The sequence below is a fragment of the Alosa alosa genome, chromosome 1, assembly GCF_017589495.1.
Source record: "Alosa alosa isolate M-15738 ecotype Scorff River chromosome 1, AALO_Geno_1.1, whole genome shotgun sequence".
NCBI lineage: Eukaryota > Metazoa > Chordata > Actinopteri > Clupeiformes > Clupeidae > Alosa > Alosa alosa.
Window position 1 is genome coordinate 42,672,107 of NC_063189.1, and position 15,809 is coordinate 42,687,915.

At 40.0% G+C, this 15,809-nt stretch overlaps 1 protein-coding gene across 2 annotated transcripts; it reads right to left on the bottom strand.

Annotated features, from left to right (window-relative positions):
• Positions 1-2,190: 2,190 nt before the first annotated feature.
• On the bottom strand, positions 2,191-14,860 carry LOC125301096 (heterogeneous nuclear ribonucleoprotein C). Of its 2 annotated transcripts, XM_048253367.1 has the most exons (10): positions 14,697-14,860; positions 9,335-9,503; positions 8,193-8,458; positions 7,837-7,909; positions 7,706-7,756; positions 5,997-6,029; positions 4,305-4,468; positions 4,103-4,216; positions 3,805-3,944; positions 2,191-2,926 (listed from the first exon to the last, which is right to left on the bottom strand). In XM_048253367.1, exons 2-10 carry the CDS (start codon positions 9,337-9,339, stop codon positions 2,819-2,821), a joined length of 954 nt encoding a protein of 317 aa, XP_048109324.1. In that variant the 5' UTR covers positions 9,340-9,503; positions 14,697-14,860; the 3' UTR covers positions 2,191-2,818. The 2 variants fall into 2 exon arrangements, with proteins under 2 accessions (XP_048109324.1, XP_048109331.1); XM_048253374.1 differs by lacking the exon at positions 5,997-6,029.
• Between the last annotated feature and the right edge of the window lie 949 nt (positions 14,861-15,809).

Sequence of the window (15,809 nt, forward strand, 5' to 3'; positions counted from 1 at the left end):
AAGGTGGACAAAAACAAAGCAAGAGGTGAATGATAACAGCAATCACAAAAAAGTGTGCTTAGAGGATAGGCATATGACACTCCCCTCCCACACTGAGTTTTTAAAGCGCTCCGATCCAGGCTAAAAATATGGAGCGGATCGTGAGCGCTGTGTGGTGTGCGGGAAGGGGTAGACTCAGTGTCCAGTTAGCTGGCTTTGGCACAAGCGCGTGCTAGAATGTGCCACTAGGTCGCACGGGGACAGGAGGGGGAGCTGCAGATCAAGCCTCTGCTAAGGCTGGACCTCCTCAAAGATGTACACTGACCCTCCCTCTGCAGCAACATTGCTCGTATTCCTTCGAGGTAGCCCGGGACACGCATAAAATCACGGGAGACTGAATGAATCTGTATGCTTCATAATATGTGTGCCTACAATAATAACAGCCGTGAAAGAAAAAAAGGACAATGAAGCACTGAAGAGGACATCTCTGAATTTAAAATGTCATGATTTAGTTGTCTGTCAACAACATGCGTAAGCTTATGCATATGATGTGTATGAATATGAGAGCATGCAAGAGCATACAATGTGTGAGACCTCAGTGTGTGTGTATCTGTGTGTGTGTGTGTGTGTGTGTCAATGTGCCTGTGGTAACTAGCTAAATGTCTCCCATATTAGTTTTCGAATTGAAAGTCGAGAGGTGAGTTATTAATAAAAGTCTGAAAGGCGATCTTACAGCATCTTCTCCAACCTCTTTATTTAGTGTCCTGTGGAGTTAATGCCTATTTTGCCATCAGAGGAGGATTTGCTGTTGAATAAGAGCGCTGTTCGCAAAAACACCCAAACAGGGATGTATCCGGTGTGGTTTACTAAAGGAGCCAAGGATAATTTAATTATGCTCCTACTTAATTCTATGTGTGTCTCTTAGCATGTGGATTGCCAACTGAAACTAAAATGTAATGTGAGTGGAAATACTGGAATGACCTGGTGAATCATCGACGTGTTATATGTGCATGGGGTGATATGGAATCTTTGATTCATCATTGATTCAGACTGTTTTCTACTAATTAGTTAAGTTATTAGTTATTCTGGCACATTGAAGTCTTGACTATCTGTGTTTAAGCCTTAATTGTCACTCTTTGCCTGCCTATCAAAACAAACACAAATCGCACAAGAAACATTGACTATGAGGCTTCTGCAAGTGTGTTACTGCATCCAGATTGCAGGGACAGGAGTCCGATGGGCAGGACAAGATGGCCCTCAAGTGTCTGAGGATGATACATTGCATTAAACATTGAGGTAATGTCTGAAGGATACTACAATCTGATGAGCCCTATGGAAGTTTTTGAGAGTGAAAAAATAAACATGGGGATCATGGTCCGTGTCTTGAACTAACATGACGCTGGCTCTTACCAGCGTACACAATCTTGTAACAAATTATCACATCTCAGATATTGATTGCTGTTGGCAGCCAATGTGAGGTAGGCTATTTTCCTAAAAGTGTCACTGTTCTGTTTGAATCTGCACCTTCACAGGGCACTGGACTGGTATTCAAACATCATGTATATTAGAGAGAGATAGAGAGGAATTAAGTCATTTGGTTTTGCAGATTGTGTGACAACGGTCAGAGCTGTGTAAAACAGCTAAGTGATTATAATTTCTAAATTCTATCTTTGCCCTAGATGCATTCTCAAATGCCACCTCAACTTGCTGGAAGTCAAAATGAAGCATCCAAAGATAAAATCATTGGAGGATGAAGTGGTAGATGAGGAAATTAAGGGAAAACTAATGTTTGTTGAGATAGAGCACAATAATAAAACAAAGACTAATCTTTATGACCCTCCAGAAGGTACAGAATGAGGTACAGAATTCACACAGCATAAAATCAGCTCAACCTCAGACACCTTATAAGAACTGAAAGTAGATTTCACGCACAATCAGACTATACAGATTCTACAAAAGCAGGACAGAAGGTTATTGAAAAATATAAATGTAATGATATCCAGATGTCAGCATTTAGTTTTACACTAGCCTCATTTCCTTAAGAGTCCTCGACAGTTTGCATATGAAAGCTACTTGAAGACAAGGAAATACAGTTTCATTATGAGAACAGCATCCAATTCCTTTTACTTGGACCATGATAATCAATTTACGCTTAGTAGCATCCAGTAGGTTCTAAACAAATATTACAAAAACTTGAGAAACATAACAGCGGAGTTTTAATTTTAGACATTTTATTGAAATATTTCTTTACAGTACAAGTGAAACCAGGTAATATATAAAAAGACACAATGTTATGAAGACAAACTTATGCACCATTTTCTGAGAACACAAACATCAAAATAAAACAGAAAAGATAGCATTTCATTTCATTCAAGACATTAACAAGGGAGAGGTTTTCATTTTACACCATTAAAATATATGTCTACAAACAAGACTCGAACCTGGAGCTTTGAGGTTTCCCTAGCACACAACCCTTCTGCTTCACTCTGCTGGTCATAAAACAGAACACCACATGCGCACACACGTCCTTTCTAACATTTATACACAGACACAGACAGACACACAGACAGAGAGAAAGAGTGCATCCTACTGGTAGTCTTGTAAAAGACAGTGGAGAGAGAAGGTGAGTCATAAAAGCAAATGGAATGACAGGAGAGAGACAGAAGAAATTCATTCCAAGGACTTCAAGTCACCTTGAGAAGTGTGTGCGTGCGTGTGTCAGAACATGCATGTGCACTACATTAGTGTTAAATGATAAAACAAAGGGGAGAAACTCCACTTCAATGCAAGTTTGTCTATGAATCCTGTGTGTGTGTGTGTGTGTGTTTCTTCTTGAGCTTTAGGAGTCGTCTCCGTTGACACTGTCTCCGTCATCTTCGCCTTCCTCCTGCTCCCCCTCCTCGCCTTCCTCTTCTTCCTCCTCATTCTCTCTTCCTTGGCTCTTCACCTAAGACAAGGAGAGCACGTGTTGACAAGACCTCCACAGACATCACACAAGAACACAGAGCAGCCTGTGTTACAGAAGGTAGGAGGAAGGCCACTTTTCTTTACACATCAACATAATCGTGTGAGATGAAGGTGACTGATGCCTAAGGTACTTGAACTTCATTCTCTTCTTATCTTAAGTTGCTTTTCCACTGCATGGTATCTGCTCAATTCGCCTCTACTCGGTTTAGGTAGCAAGTTTTCCTTTTCCACCACTAAAAAGTACCCTCTTTAATGTAGCTGGGAGCCATAGCAACGAGGAAGAATACTAGCATGGCGTAACTAATGCTGACACAGTAGCCTAATAACAATAACAACAACGGACAAAATCAAGGGGATTGTGTTTCTGATTCCTGGTATGTGGCTGTTTGATTTAATGTTAAATTTAATCCATGAGAGAAAGTTTGTTAATTCATAATGAGATAGAACACTCGTCTTTTCGAACCACAGGACGTTCTTCCATTTTCAGAGTGGCAAATCAAATTAACGAATGCAACTGTTGTGAATAATAACGTAGGTAACGCAATCTAGTTGTGAAAATTGTTAACTGCTCGTCGTGTTAGCACAGTATTGCTGAGGTATTTTTTTAAAAATGACGGGCTTGTTCAGAACACAGGGACCCACCAGTAACCTGCAATACGTCACCTTTTGGCATTGCCTCAGCTCGCTTGGAACCTCAATGGAGGTGATACCAGAAATAGTACCAGGTACCAGTTTTTGCTAATGGAAAGCCAAAAAAAGCTAGTAGAGTTGAGGCGAGTTGAGCTGATACCATGCAGTAGAAAAGCGACATTAAATGAGGACATATGTCCCGATCACCCGCCCTCCACCCCTCCTCACCTCCTCCTCTTCCTCCTCCTCCTCCAGCAGGTCTCCCTCCTCCTCGGAGTCATTGAGCTCCTGAGGCTCCCGCTCCTTCTTGCTGCTGGTGTGCTGTAGGGACGATGCCTCTCCAGCTTCTGTCTTAACGCTCTTACCCTCTGCTCCACACAGGAACAAAAAATAAATAAATAAATAAAATAACAACAATTAATCAACCACTTATTTATTCATTAATTTAGAATTAATTCAATGTATTAGCTTATAATTAATTAAATAAGGTATTTTCGTTCAGCCATGAGGGTGGAAAGTGGCGTACCGGACTTCTTGCTGTGATCCTTCTCCATACGGTCCAGACTTTCCAGCAGATAGTCCACCTTATTTTTTATCTGCGTCAGCTCTTTTTTAATGGTCTGCAGATCGTCTGCCTTCACTGAGAGGAAATTACACAAAACAGAGGGAGGATATAAAAGCACTGTGTGTGAGTGTGCGTATGTGTGTGTGTGTGTGTGTGTACTGACTGGTGCGTGAGGATGTCCTCTGGCTGCTTTTGGACGAGGAGAAGCTGGACTTGGTGCGGCGGCTGCCACCACTGCTGATGCTGACACGGGGCCGCTTGGAGGGGATGACTGCACGTGGGAGGGGGGGTGGCGGGGGAGGCACACGTGATGGGTACGAGTACACCCTTTACAACAGAGAGAGGAGAGAGTTGGAATAAATGTGAACCTACAATATGGATTGATAAGAATCTGGAGATACAATACACGTCATGATACACAGGTTGCGTGTCAATATCGTGTGTTTTAATCAAGGCCATACTAATTTATGGTGATACACAGGTTGCGTTTCAATATCGTGTGTTTTAATCAAGGCCTACTAAGTCAATATCGTGTGTTTTAATCAAGGCCATACTAATTTATGGTGATACACAGGTTGCGTTTCAATATCGTGTGTTTTAATCAAGGCCGTACTAATTTATGTAATAGTAATTTTAAGGAAACATCATCGTAGGCATAAAATGCACCGATTTTGTTAAAAACTTAAAGGCATCCTAAAACCAAGACCTGTAAAATATTTCTGCTCAAATCCTGTGATGTTATGTCTTCTTGTTAGCCCTTGAATTTCCCCTTGGGGATAAATAAAGAAAGTATCCATCCATCTATCTATCTATCTATCGATCTATCTATCTATCTAGATATTATTTACATCCTGAAAAACACATTATCTGGGATCCCTTGGGGATCAATAAAGTATCTATCTCTATCTTGATATTATTTACATCCTGAAAAACACATTATCTGGGAAGCCATGTCTTAAATATCTTGAAAACATATATTTAATATCTTGAAAAGTATATTACAGCCATGGCAAACTTTGTAGGATGAAAGACAAACATGTTTTCAGTATGACTGAACCACTAAAAGTAAGACATGCTCACTGATTTTCTAAATTGCGCTAGATTAGGAAACATTTTCAAAAAGAGATACATTGAGGGCATTATAAACTTGTACCCATGGCAATCAATTATTACTTTTTCTTTAAATGCTATTTTTTTGATGCTGTACCTATATTTGAGGTCTCCACATATAATGGGCATTAATATATAAAGGAAAAAAGTGAATGTTGTCATTTTCAAAAGACTGAAATGGTATGTGGGATAGCTAGTAAGAACATGAAAATCTATGTTGATAAAAAATAAGTATCAATGTTGTACCATAGATAAATATTATTCATAGGTATAACGATGTAATTACTATGTGTATTTATGTATAGGGCTGCTCGACAATGGCAAAATCATGAGATCATGATTATTTAACACCATTACTGAATGATTTTGGAAACATCATCCATTTTCTAAACTAAAAAAAAAACCCAGTAGATCCAATTCCATTTTAAATATAACACATCTGAAAAAGAAACATAAAACATGCAAAAACAATCCATGTATACAACAGTTACCACTGTAGTGCTAAAGGGTTCACTGGATTTATAACACAAATTATATTTTGATTACGTTGTTCTCATAATTGTTGGGAGTCATAATTGATTATTATCTATTAATTAAATGAATTGCAGTTTTATTTCTTTATGGATATACAACAGTGGCACTTTGTACCCTAAACTATCATAAATCATTCCCCTATAGATTTACATGTTCCTAAAAGCTACCCCACATTCCATTTTAGCCCTATGAAAATGAAATAAAATCTCACCCTGTTATATCTTCATGTTGTGGAGACGAAATGCTGATTGATGCCATGTGGGTACAAAAAAAAGTGTTATAAAGCCAACAATAATACTCTCTTCGCACTTTGTTCCGAGTCTAGGCCTTATATAAAATCGATGGTCATGCAGTACAAACAAAAATTTGGTCAAATTTGGTCAGGCTAGGAATCCTACTTTTTAAGACATTAATGCCCAGACATGGCTTCAAGGGGAGGCATTTCTGAAAGGGTAATAACTGAGGAAATGAGGAAAAAAAAAAAAAGATGAAAAAATTGGAATCTAACAAAAATACATACATAATATTTGGGACCTAAACATTATGTAAAAAACCTGAGACGCCTATTATTTTTAATGTCTGAATCATTTACACTTAGGTTTTTTCCAGTACACATATGTTAAAACCCAATAAAAAAAAATATAGCTGCAAGCAGCAATGAGGGGGCCAAGCAGATAGGCCGGAGTAACCATGGCAACGAAATGCTGTTAGCTCAATGCTGCAATCAGACGTATGGCCATAAGCTGTCAAAGCAAGTTTCACGTCTAGCACGTCAAAAGTTACAAGGCAAAATGCATTTTTGCTAATTGCAGTGACCCTAGAGGTCAAAGGTCACAATTTCTTCAGCATTCACCTGATGGGGTCATGAGTCCATGTACCAAGTTTGGTTTTGATACATGCAACGATCGCTGAGATATGAGCTCACTTCCTGTTTGGCGGCTTCGCCACCAATTTTGATTGGATGTGACGGGCGAACGCTTCTATCAATTGTTACAGAAATAAATGAAGTGACAAGGCATGGTCTGAAGATGGTCTGTGCCAATTTTGGTGAAGATCAGATGAAATTTGTGACCTGTGCGAAATTGTTGGTGTTTTTGATCAAATCAAATATGGCGGCCGAATAAATTATATTGGATGTGACAAGTTGCCCTCAGTTGACCTAAGGACCTTTCACAGTATTACCAGACACCACTAGTACAATTTAATTCTAAGCACAGCAGCAGCTACAGGCCAAAAGGCATGTTTGTGAATTACAGCGCCCCTAGAGGTCAAAGGTCACCGAATTTCTTGAGGGTCCTCCTGATGGGGTCACGAGTCAAGTCAAGTTTGGTTTTGATACATGCAAGGGTTGCTGAGATATGAGCTCACTTCCTGTATGGCGGCTTTGCCGCAAAATTTTGATTGGCTTTTACGGGCGAACGGTAATACTTCCGAAGACAAAAAGTGATAACTTGTGAGGCTTGGTCTGAAGATGATCTGTGTCAAATTTGGTGGGAATCAGAGAAAGTATGTGACCCCTGATACATTTTAAGTGTTTTTGATGAAATCCAAAATGGCGGAAAATCCAACTTTGGCCTGTTGGTGGCGCTAGAGGGTTCGAGTTACCGACATGAAACTTGGTGACATGAATCATGGGACCGTCCCCAATCAGTGTGCCAAATTTCCTAACTTTTTACCATACGGTTCTATGGGCTGCCATAGACTCCCATTGCATATAATAATAATAATAATAATAATAATAATAATAGGAAAACATAGAAACACAATGAGGTCCTCGCAGCTTCGCTGCTTGGCCCCCAAATACTGATGGAAAAAAGAGGGTGTGGCAACCATTTTCCTAGATGCTGTCTGATTTGACCAGGAATGAGCCTCAGGTCATTACAATATTGATATACACGCTGTGTGTGCCACAAGCCTTACCTGTCATAGTAATCTCTCTGGAAGTCATAGTCCAGGTCAAATGTTGAACTACTGCATACACAAAAGAGAGAGAAATTAAATTAGATAACCAAAACCCTTGTAATATGAAATGGTGAAGCAGAGAGGCATACCTGTACATGTCTCCTGCTGAGCGCTTTGTAGTCTTTGCCCTGTGTGGTTTGGGCTCTGCAGCTAAATTAATATCTGGAGAGTAAATCATAGCACAAAACACATCATTAGCTTCCTTAGCCCATCATGATACAATACTGTTTACATGTGCCGTACATATGCACATGCTAACAGTATTGTGATTCACAGTATATGCAAAACCTTTCTGTCCTAATCAAATGACTCTGTAATGAATGAGGTTTCCCAAAAAGTCCAAAAGACATGCAAGTTTACAGATAAACAAATAGTCAGATAGCTAACTGCTTTGCTAGTTGAACCAACTGCACACTCAGCGCATGTCTCCCTCATATGTTCTTACCCAGAACCTGCCCCACGACCATACGACCGTCTTCGCTGGCTACGGCTGCCCTGGCGTTCCTCTCGTTGGCGAACTGCACGAAGGCGTAGCCCTTGTGCACAGAGCAACCCACGATCTTGCCGTACTTGGCGAAGATGGCCTCCACATCGGCCTTGGTCACCAGCATGGTGTTGAGGTTGCCGATGAAGACCCGCGAGTTGAGCGAACGTGGGTCCGTCTTGTTGGTCACGTTGCTGGCCATCAGGCTTGCCAGGGAAGGTGAGCGACTGGATGGACGGATGAATGGATAGATGAAGGTGAGGGGACAAGGACAAAAGCCAACGGGTTAGTCAGCCACAGAGGATATTAACCCCCAAAGTAAACTACAAACATGGACCATGCCAACCAAAGACACAGCCCTATCCTGGTGGAAATACCAACCAAAGACACAGCCCTATCCCTGGTGGAAATACAGGGGTGCCTGAGAAGAGGCCTCTCCTGCACAAAAGGGAAGCTGGACACACTCCTCGCACCTTTCATTCTCTGACAAAATTCTGAAATATCTTTTCATTAAACGTAATTAACACCACAATTAATCTCTATGCTGTTAAGTCAATGTTGAATTTACAGAAGGGAAGTTTAACTTCAAAATGTTAATCTCAATTTAAAAAAGCCTTGTGTAACTAAGCATTTGTATGAATACTCGTGTTGAGAGCATTGGTATGGACCCATGGAATCAAGCAAATTTTACCTTTGCAGGAAACCTCAACCTGACTAATCACTAAACAAAACACACATTACTTAAGCCTGAATAGCAAGGGGGAGAACCAGCACTTACAACAACACATCAATATAACAGACCAGTAACAGTGGCATCAATATAACAGACAACTGGTCGAGTGTTTCCCATTCTCAGTTCAACACACATTAACTGGTCAACTGAACATAGACATCTGTGGGATATGGTTTTTAAGGGTGAGAAAGGGGTACTCCTGAGGGGTGGGGGGAAAATAACTATGTGTGTGTGTGTGTGTGTGTGTGTGTGTGTGTATGTATGCATATGTGTATGTCTGTGTGTTCTTAGAGTCTCACTGAGAGCAGCCGTCATTGCAGGAAAAGATGTTGACAGAACAGAACTGTGGGGTTTAATAACCATCACTCACTCCATGGAGCCTGTGTGGAGGGAGGTCGTCTGTCCTGCCTGTAAGTTCTTTGTCACTGAGGATGGGACCAGTGTATGCTGGCAGGGGTCTTGGGAGGGGTGCTCTCAGCCAAAACTACAACTCCCAGCAGCACCTTCTCAGAAAGCAGCGCTTGGCCCAACGAATTACACTGAGGCGACAAAAGAGACACCTCAATACAACTACATAGGGTTAGGTAACTCGGTGAGTGGTTTTCACAATGTTGCCTTCTTTCCCACAAAAAACAATCGTTTCACATCCATGTTGCAGCCCCCCCATCCTCCCCCAAAAAACAGAAGGGAAAATCACAGTTCCATCCAATTCTTTGTAAATGTCGGTCTTTTAACTTCTGCTGAAGATATTTACTGACTGGCTTTTTGACAGGAGACAGTATCTAGCCAAAAAATAAATAATACAGGACCAGTCAATTAGGAAGGTCTCTCTCTCCCATCACCTAAATAACCCAACATAACTGCTAGTAAAGCTCAAAAATAGTCCTTCTAAAATGGCTACTATTGGCCATCAGATGACACATAGTATCCATAAGAGAAAGTCTAGTCTAACCATACAGAAGCTGCACTGCACTGTAACAAAGGCGAAAGTTCACCATCATGATGACTCATCAGGTGCCATGCTTGATGTGTTAAAACTCAGGTTAAAAAACAAAACACAATCTTACTCTAGTATAAACTACACAGTGTGCTACAGTAAGCAACCTTTAGCTAAAAAAAGATGGTTAAAAACTTAGTGTATATGGTGGTGCTATAATCTGTTTTTGAGTCATCGGCCATCTGAAAGAGAAAGCATTGTTAATGTGTTTATGTCAAACAGTTGTAATACATGAGAACGCACTCCTGCTACAGATAATTGTTCTCCCTTTGGTACAATATAAATATGAAGTAGTAGTTTGATTGTTTTTATTTACTATGAGGCCCACCACAGAAATGTACTCGTTCACTAAGCTTGCGGCTGTGATTGTAATTACTGACTTGTGTGCAGCCATTCGTTCCAATGCAAAAGTGACAGTTAAAAATTAGAATGCATCTTGGTTTAAAATTTAAAATACTGTGCACTGAAAGTCTTCACCAATGACTATTTAAGGGGGCGATCAGATAAGACGAGGTGACTGCAGTGAGCTGCCCCCTTTTTTATGTTGTTTCGTATTTGCAGTAAGCGCTTTACACACTGCTTATGCGCCCAGAGCGCCTCTTGTTGGGTGCGTTGTATGCCGAGTGCCTCGAATTGAAAAAAGTTCAACTTCAAGTGGGCGGTGATATTGATAAGATGATATTTTTATCTTGGGTTTCATAAGCGGCAAAGCTCGTCCTGTCTGATCGCCTCCTAATAGCAGTTCTTCTCAATTTCTTCAGGTGTGTGACTGTATTTGTACACACTCATGTGAATAATTCTGGTTGAATAATATGGTCATCATAATAGTCTCAGCCATGCCAACTTCACCAAGTCACAAAGTCGGAATTACATAAGTGAAAGAGAATGAGTTGTTTATCTTATTCACCCCAAGTGATGCAAATATCAGATCTGACAGCTGTATAAATTATTCAACTTAATTATACGATCAGTAAAAGTGAGCCTCATCTGATGAAATTCATCTGTGTGGCCATAGCTATATGTCTAGTTGAGGACGATCAGCTATGACATCAATACAGTGAAGTGATGTCAGGAATGTCAGGAAAATGACTGAAACTGGTGCCGGACTTGCTGTTCCCTGAAAACATGGCATTGAGCAGGGTCCAGCTAGTCAATGTAGCCTTGTTCACATTACCACTCCAAATCGGAATCAGGACAGTGAAAAACTACGAGATCCAATTTTTCCAAATCTGATTCAAACCATATGGCAGTGGTTTCAAATGCGATTCCAATCAAATTTTTACAGATTCGTTTTCTTCCAAGTCACTTGCAATGCAACACTAACAACAACGTAGATCCGGAGAGATGGAAATTAATTCAAGGAGTGTTAAACACAACTAAGTAGTCGCCACCGTTTCTGTCGCTTTCTTGCAGTTAACAAAAACTTTGCGCTGTGGCGCCACATTAGCCTGGAAATCCAGACCCAAATCCAAAAGATTAAGGGACTTGCTACGAGTAATGAAAATGGGCCAACTCGAGAGGCAGCGCCAAGCATGCATAGGTGTCAGTTTGGGGGGGGCTTTTTGTCATGACTCATTTTGTCCCCATCACTTTTTGAAACCCCTCGGTAAAAATAAATGAAGAAAAAATAGGCTATATCTCCCGTTTTCATTTAGTATTTTGCTATGAGTGAAACAGCACCCCTTTAAATGCTATGTAGTGAATGTGGTGAAACACAGTATTACACTCCAGTAGTCTTCAAGTGGCCTACACTGAAACAGCTGCTGAGCTCGGACACAATTGAGCAGTTATAGTCGACACTTCAACAAGCCACAAACATGAAATCTACTTCTATCTATTTTATAGGAATAGAGGTACTAAATTAAGTTTTGAGTGTAAGCACACACATAATTTAAAGTTGCTTTAGGAGCAATGAGCGAGCGAGCCATTAGTGTTTGTTAGTGCCCGGTATAGCTTGCAATCTGGCAAGGCTTAAAAGCTATGAATATGAGACACTTTTGTTGAGACAAAGCTAAAAGGTGAAGGAATCTCCTGTTGCAGGACCAGCAGGTACGTGATTGCCTCTGCCACACGCATCGTCTAGACTCACTAACCATACTCCAAAGCACAGTGAATATCGTTCAATTAGCTGTCAGAATTCTAAAAATTCAGAGAAACCTCCGATTTTGGTAGCTCTATTTAACAGTCTATGCGCATTACAATGACAGTGATTTTCAAAACATGAAATAGGCCTATGCAAATTATATTGTAGCCACAAAAATGTCATTGTCCTCATCACTTTTTAAAACACACTTAAGTTGATGGTTATTGTCCACATCACTTTTCAAAACAAACTGATGCCACTGCCTCGCCTATATCAGATACACCAGTGTGATTGGTGCAGCTCGGCTCCATGGGCATAGGTAATGAGCATCATTACTGATCGCCAGAGTCACTTGCTGAGCAAATTCATATTGTGCTCTCGCAAGAAAGAACTCTGGACTTCCAGAATAGCTCCACATAATCATTTGGGGCAAAAACAGGCACAACTCTTTCATCCATTTTGCTCATTTGTATTTCCTGGGCGTAGCCTATTACCATAGAAATCACTGTGGATAAGACTGAGTCAATACGGACAGGCCGATTGGATCTGATCACTTGCAATATGTCATGCGGACGGTCAGTCAGGATGATTGAAATTCTGATCAAGGCTGAACAAGGCCTATTAGCATCGTCCTTGGATCTGAATCGTAGCCTCGCTGACACCAAACAATCTCAGTTCACTTCACTTTGAGTTCCAAGGGGCATAACCAGCAATGATCAACCTAGCAAACATATATTTCTTGTAAATTAAGGTTTTAAATGTTGTTTACTCAATCTCAAAAAATAAAAAAATTTATATGGCTGTCATTTAAAACGTCTGAAAATGCACACCCCTGTTGTTTACAGCCAATGGTTATGTACAAAATGTTGCCAACCGCCCTCCTTTCATCGTATAAAGCCCACCCTTTGCTGGATAAGCAGTTGGCATGGGGTCCTGGGTTTTTGATGATTCAGAAATCGCCTTGAATTGCAAGGTGACCAGACAGATCTGCCAGAACAAATTCAATATGTGCCCCAAGATTCGACTGGTCTCCAGGCCATCTGTATCCTGGAGTCCACATTTTCCACTTTCTATCAAATGTTTTAATATTTTGACAGCTAATCAACCTGTAAATAAATAGGAAGATAAATTCCAAAAAGAAAGAAAAACATCCTATTCAAGCTTCCTTCAAGGCATGACCAGTAGGTTGTCTCAAACAGAGGTAGATTTGTGAAATTCTGAAGCTTTCTCTCAGCATTTTGTAGACCTCTGTGGAATGTTGTGCTCACTTGCTACTGTCAGCTATACATTTTAATTGAATAGTTGAATACTATGCTATTAATACTAATTTATATTTAAGCTGCTTATTGAACATCCCAGGTTAAAATATACAAAAGGCTTATCATCTACATTGTGGATTGCTAATAAATGTCAAAGCATCCAAACTATGTTCTTAGCCAGTGAAATTGTTGGGAGGACAATTTTACATCTGTACCAAATAAACTTCTGTATTTTCAGTCCTGACAAATAACTCCAGGTCAATGTCAGCATCTAGAGCAATTGATTGCAAATAAACGTAAGAACAGTAAGTTAGCGAGCAAGCACACTATAACTGTGCAGATCACATTAGCTGCAGGTTACAAAGCACTCACTACTTATTTCTTGGGGGGGTTCTGAAGTAATCAGACGTGTCAACCAAGTTTAGCTATTTTATAAGTGCAAACGCGACTGTCAAATCTTTGGATTAAAGCATCTGTGCTAAATAAATCAAATTTTGATTTCGCCTGCTAAACAGCAATATTGCTACAAGTGTAACACTAGATGAAGGCAGGTTAACGTAACAAGAAGAGGCTTTATCAATAACCTCCCAGTTTTGGATTTCTGTAATCAGAACATAGACCTGAGGTTAACCACAGGTCTTCCCTGAACTCTTTGGAAGTACAGTAAAAGGAGAACAAGCCCTCTCCCACTGCATTTCACGCCTTCTTTTGATCTCGTCACAGTAGTGCATGTTCAGCTTACATTCAGGCAGCTTGCAATCAAATAATTGAGCGTGCTCCCGTATACTGCAAACATGTACATTTATTGAAGTCAATAAAATATTTATGTAAAATTGAGTCCATGTTTTTGTTTAGAAATTGTTCCTCGAAAAGCCAGAAATGCTCTTGATGAAAAAACACTTCCCTCACAAAAACATCTGCAACCAATATTTAAGACAAAATCGGCCATGTGGAACAAAACAAGAGTCAGTGCAGTCCAAGGTATGGTTCCTCAAAAGTAAAGCACTACCGACAAAGAGCAATACTTTAAAATGGGAAAAACACCGCAAACAAAGTAAGAAAACGTTCTTCAGCTTGCTCTAAAAATCAGCTACGTTAGCTCCCAGCTGCAACAACTAGCACCGGTCAGTCATTCAAGATGCAAAAAAATCAGTCCCAGCTCACGAAAAACGTATAAAAGTCACACCTTACAAAAACAATCCTGCAAATTTAGTGCAGACTAGTGTGTTGTTATTGGAATAAATGAATAGCGACTTGCTTGCGACGACATAGCTTGCTAATAGCTAACGTAGCTAGCTTCACATTCTTAAAAAATAATGCATCAAAAGATCCCAAAGATATTGCCAAGGCAGAAAAACAAAAATGTGTAAAAACCTTGAATAAAAATACTCACCAAAACCTTAAAGTTTAAAATGAATATTTCGGAAGGATCTACAAATTCGGTTGCTGGCACAAGTACTGACTACGCATCAAATTGACGCCATGCGTTTCTCCTTTACGAAATGGCGCAGGGACAGGGTAAAGAGAGGCCTTTAATCTCCGCCCCTTCTCTCAAAGTCGACGCCTGTTTGGTTACTTTAACAGTAAACTTAAGGAGTACTGGTCCATGTATGGCTTGAATGCACGTCCGTTTAAAGTTTCACGGGCGTTTTTGACAAAGACCTTGCAGGTGATTGGTCTACATAGAGGCAATCCTCAAAAATGGGAGTTTCCCAAATATCAGAGGCTTGTGTGCATGTTCTATGGTAGACCTCGAATTCCACAATTTTGTTTTTCTGGCTTGGTAACATCTTTTTTCATATAAGCCAACAGCTACAGTAATTTTATCATTTCACAGACTGTCTTTATCAAGTGCAGGGCATGCATTTTACCAAAGCATCAGTATTTATTGATTTTTATTCCTATGCAATACACACCATTATGCCCTTGAATGAAGGGATCATTGTTAAGTGATTAATTATTATTAGGAACAACTGAAAGTTCATATTCTGTGGTTATCAATTGTGCCAAGAGCAGCACATTACATTAATTAACAGATCTTGTGTACTGATTGATTTACCCACATTTAAGTACTCAGGCTGGATTTGTAGACATACACAAGAAAATATATAGAAATTACAGTATCTTAAACGACAGAATCAGGTTAAAACACACAGTGGTTACTGGTAGCACAGTAATTCAATATGTGAGTTTGAAAGGCCCAATTATCACTTTGAAAATGTTATCAAGAAAATCATCATTAGCCTTTCCTGTACTCTCTTGACTGCACTTCAGAATTTGAGCCCTTTTTGAGTTGACAGACAATAAATATTCAACAATCATTATAGGACACCTCATTAAACATCTGCTATTACTTCATTGCCATTTACTCTCTACCAAAGACACCGGGAAAGAGAGAAGCCCGAAATGATGGAGGACCAGTTTAGCATCTAAGTTGACGGAATCAAAGTCTATTCAGTTCTCTTGTCCCAAACTTTTTAAGAAACATCTAAGGGATGTTTATTTG

What these genes read in the sequence shown, in the direction of transcription:
- LOC125301096 (XM_048253367.1), bottom strand. An exon ending in TCAGCAGGAGACATGTACAG is followed by an intron (nt 7,757 to 7,836) that starts GTATGCCTCTCT and finishes TTGTGTATGCAG; the next exon opens with TAGTTCAACATTTGACCTGG. An exon ending in GAGGACATCCTCACGCACCA is followed by an intron (nt 4,217 to 4,304) that starts GTCAGTACACAC and finishes ATTTCCTCTCAG; the next exon opens with TGAAGGCAGACGATCTGCAG.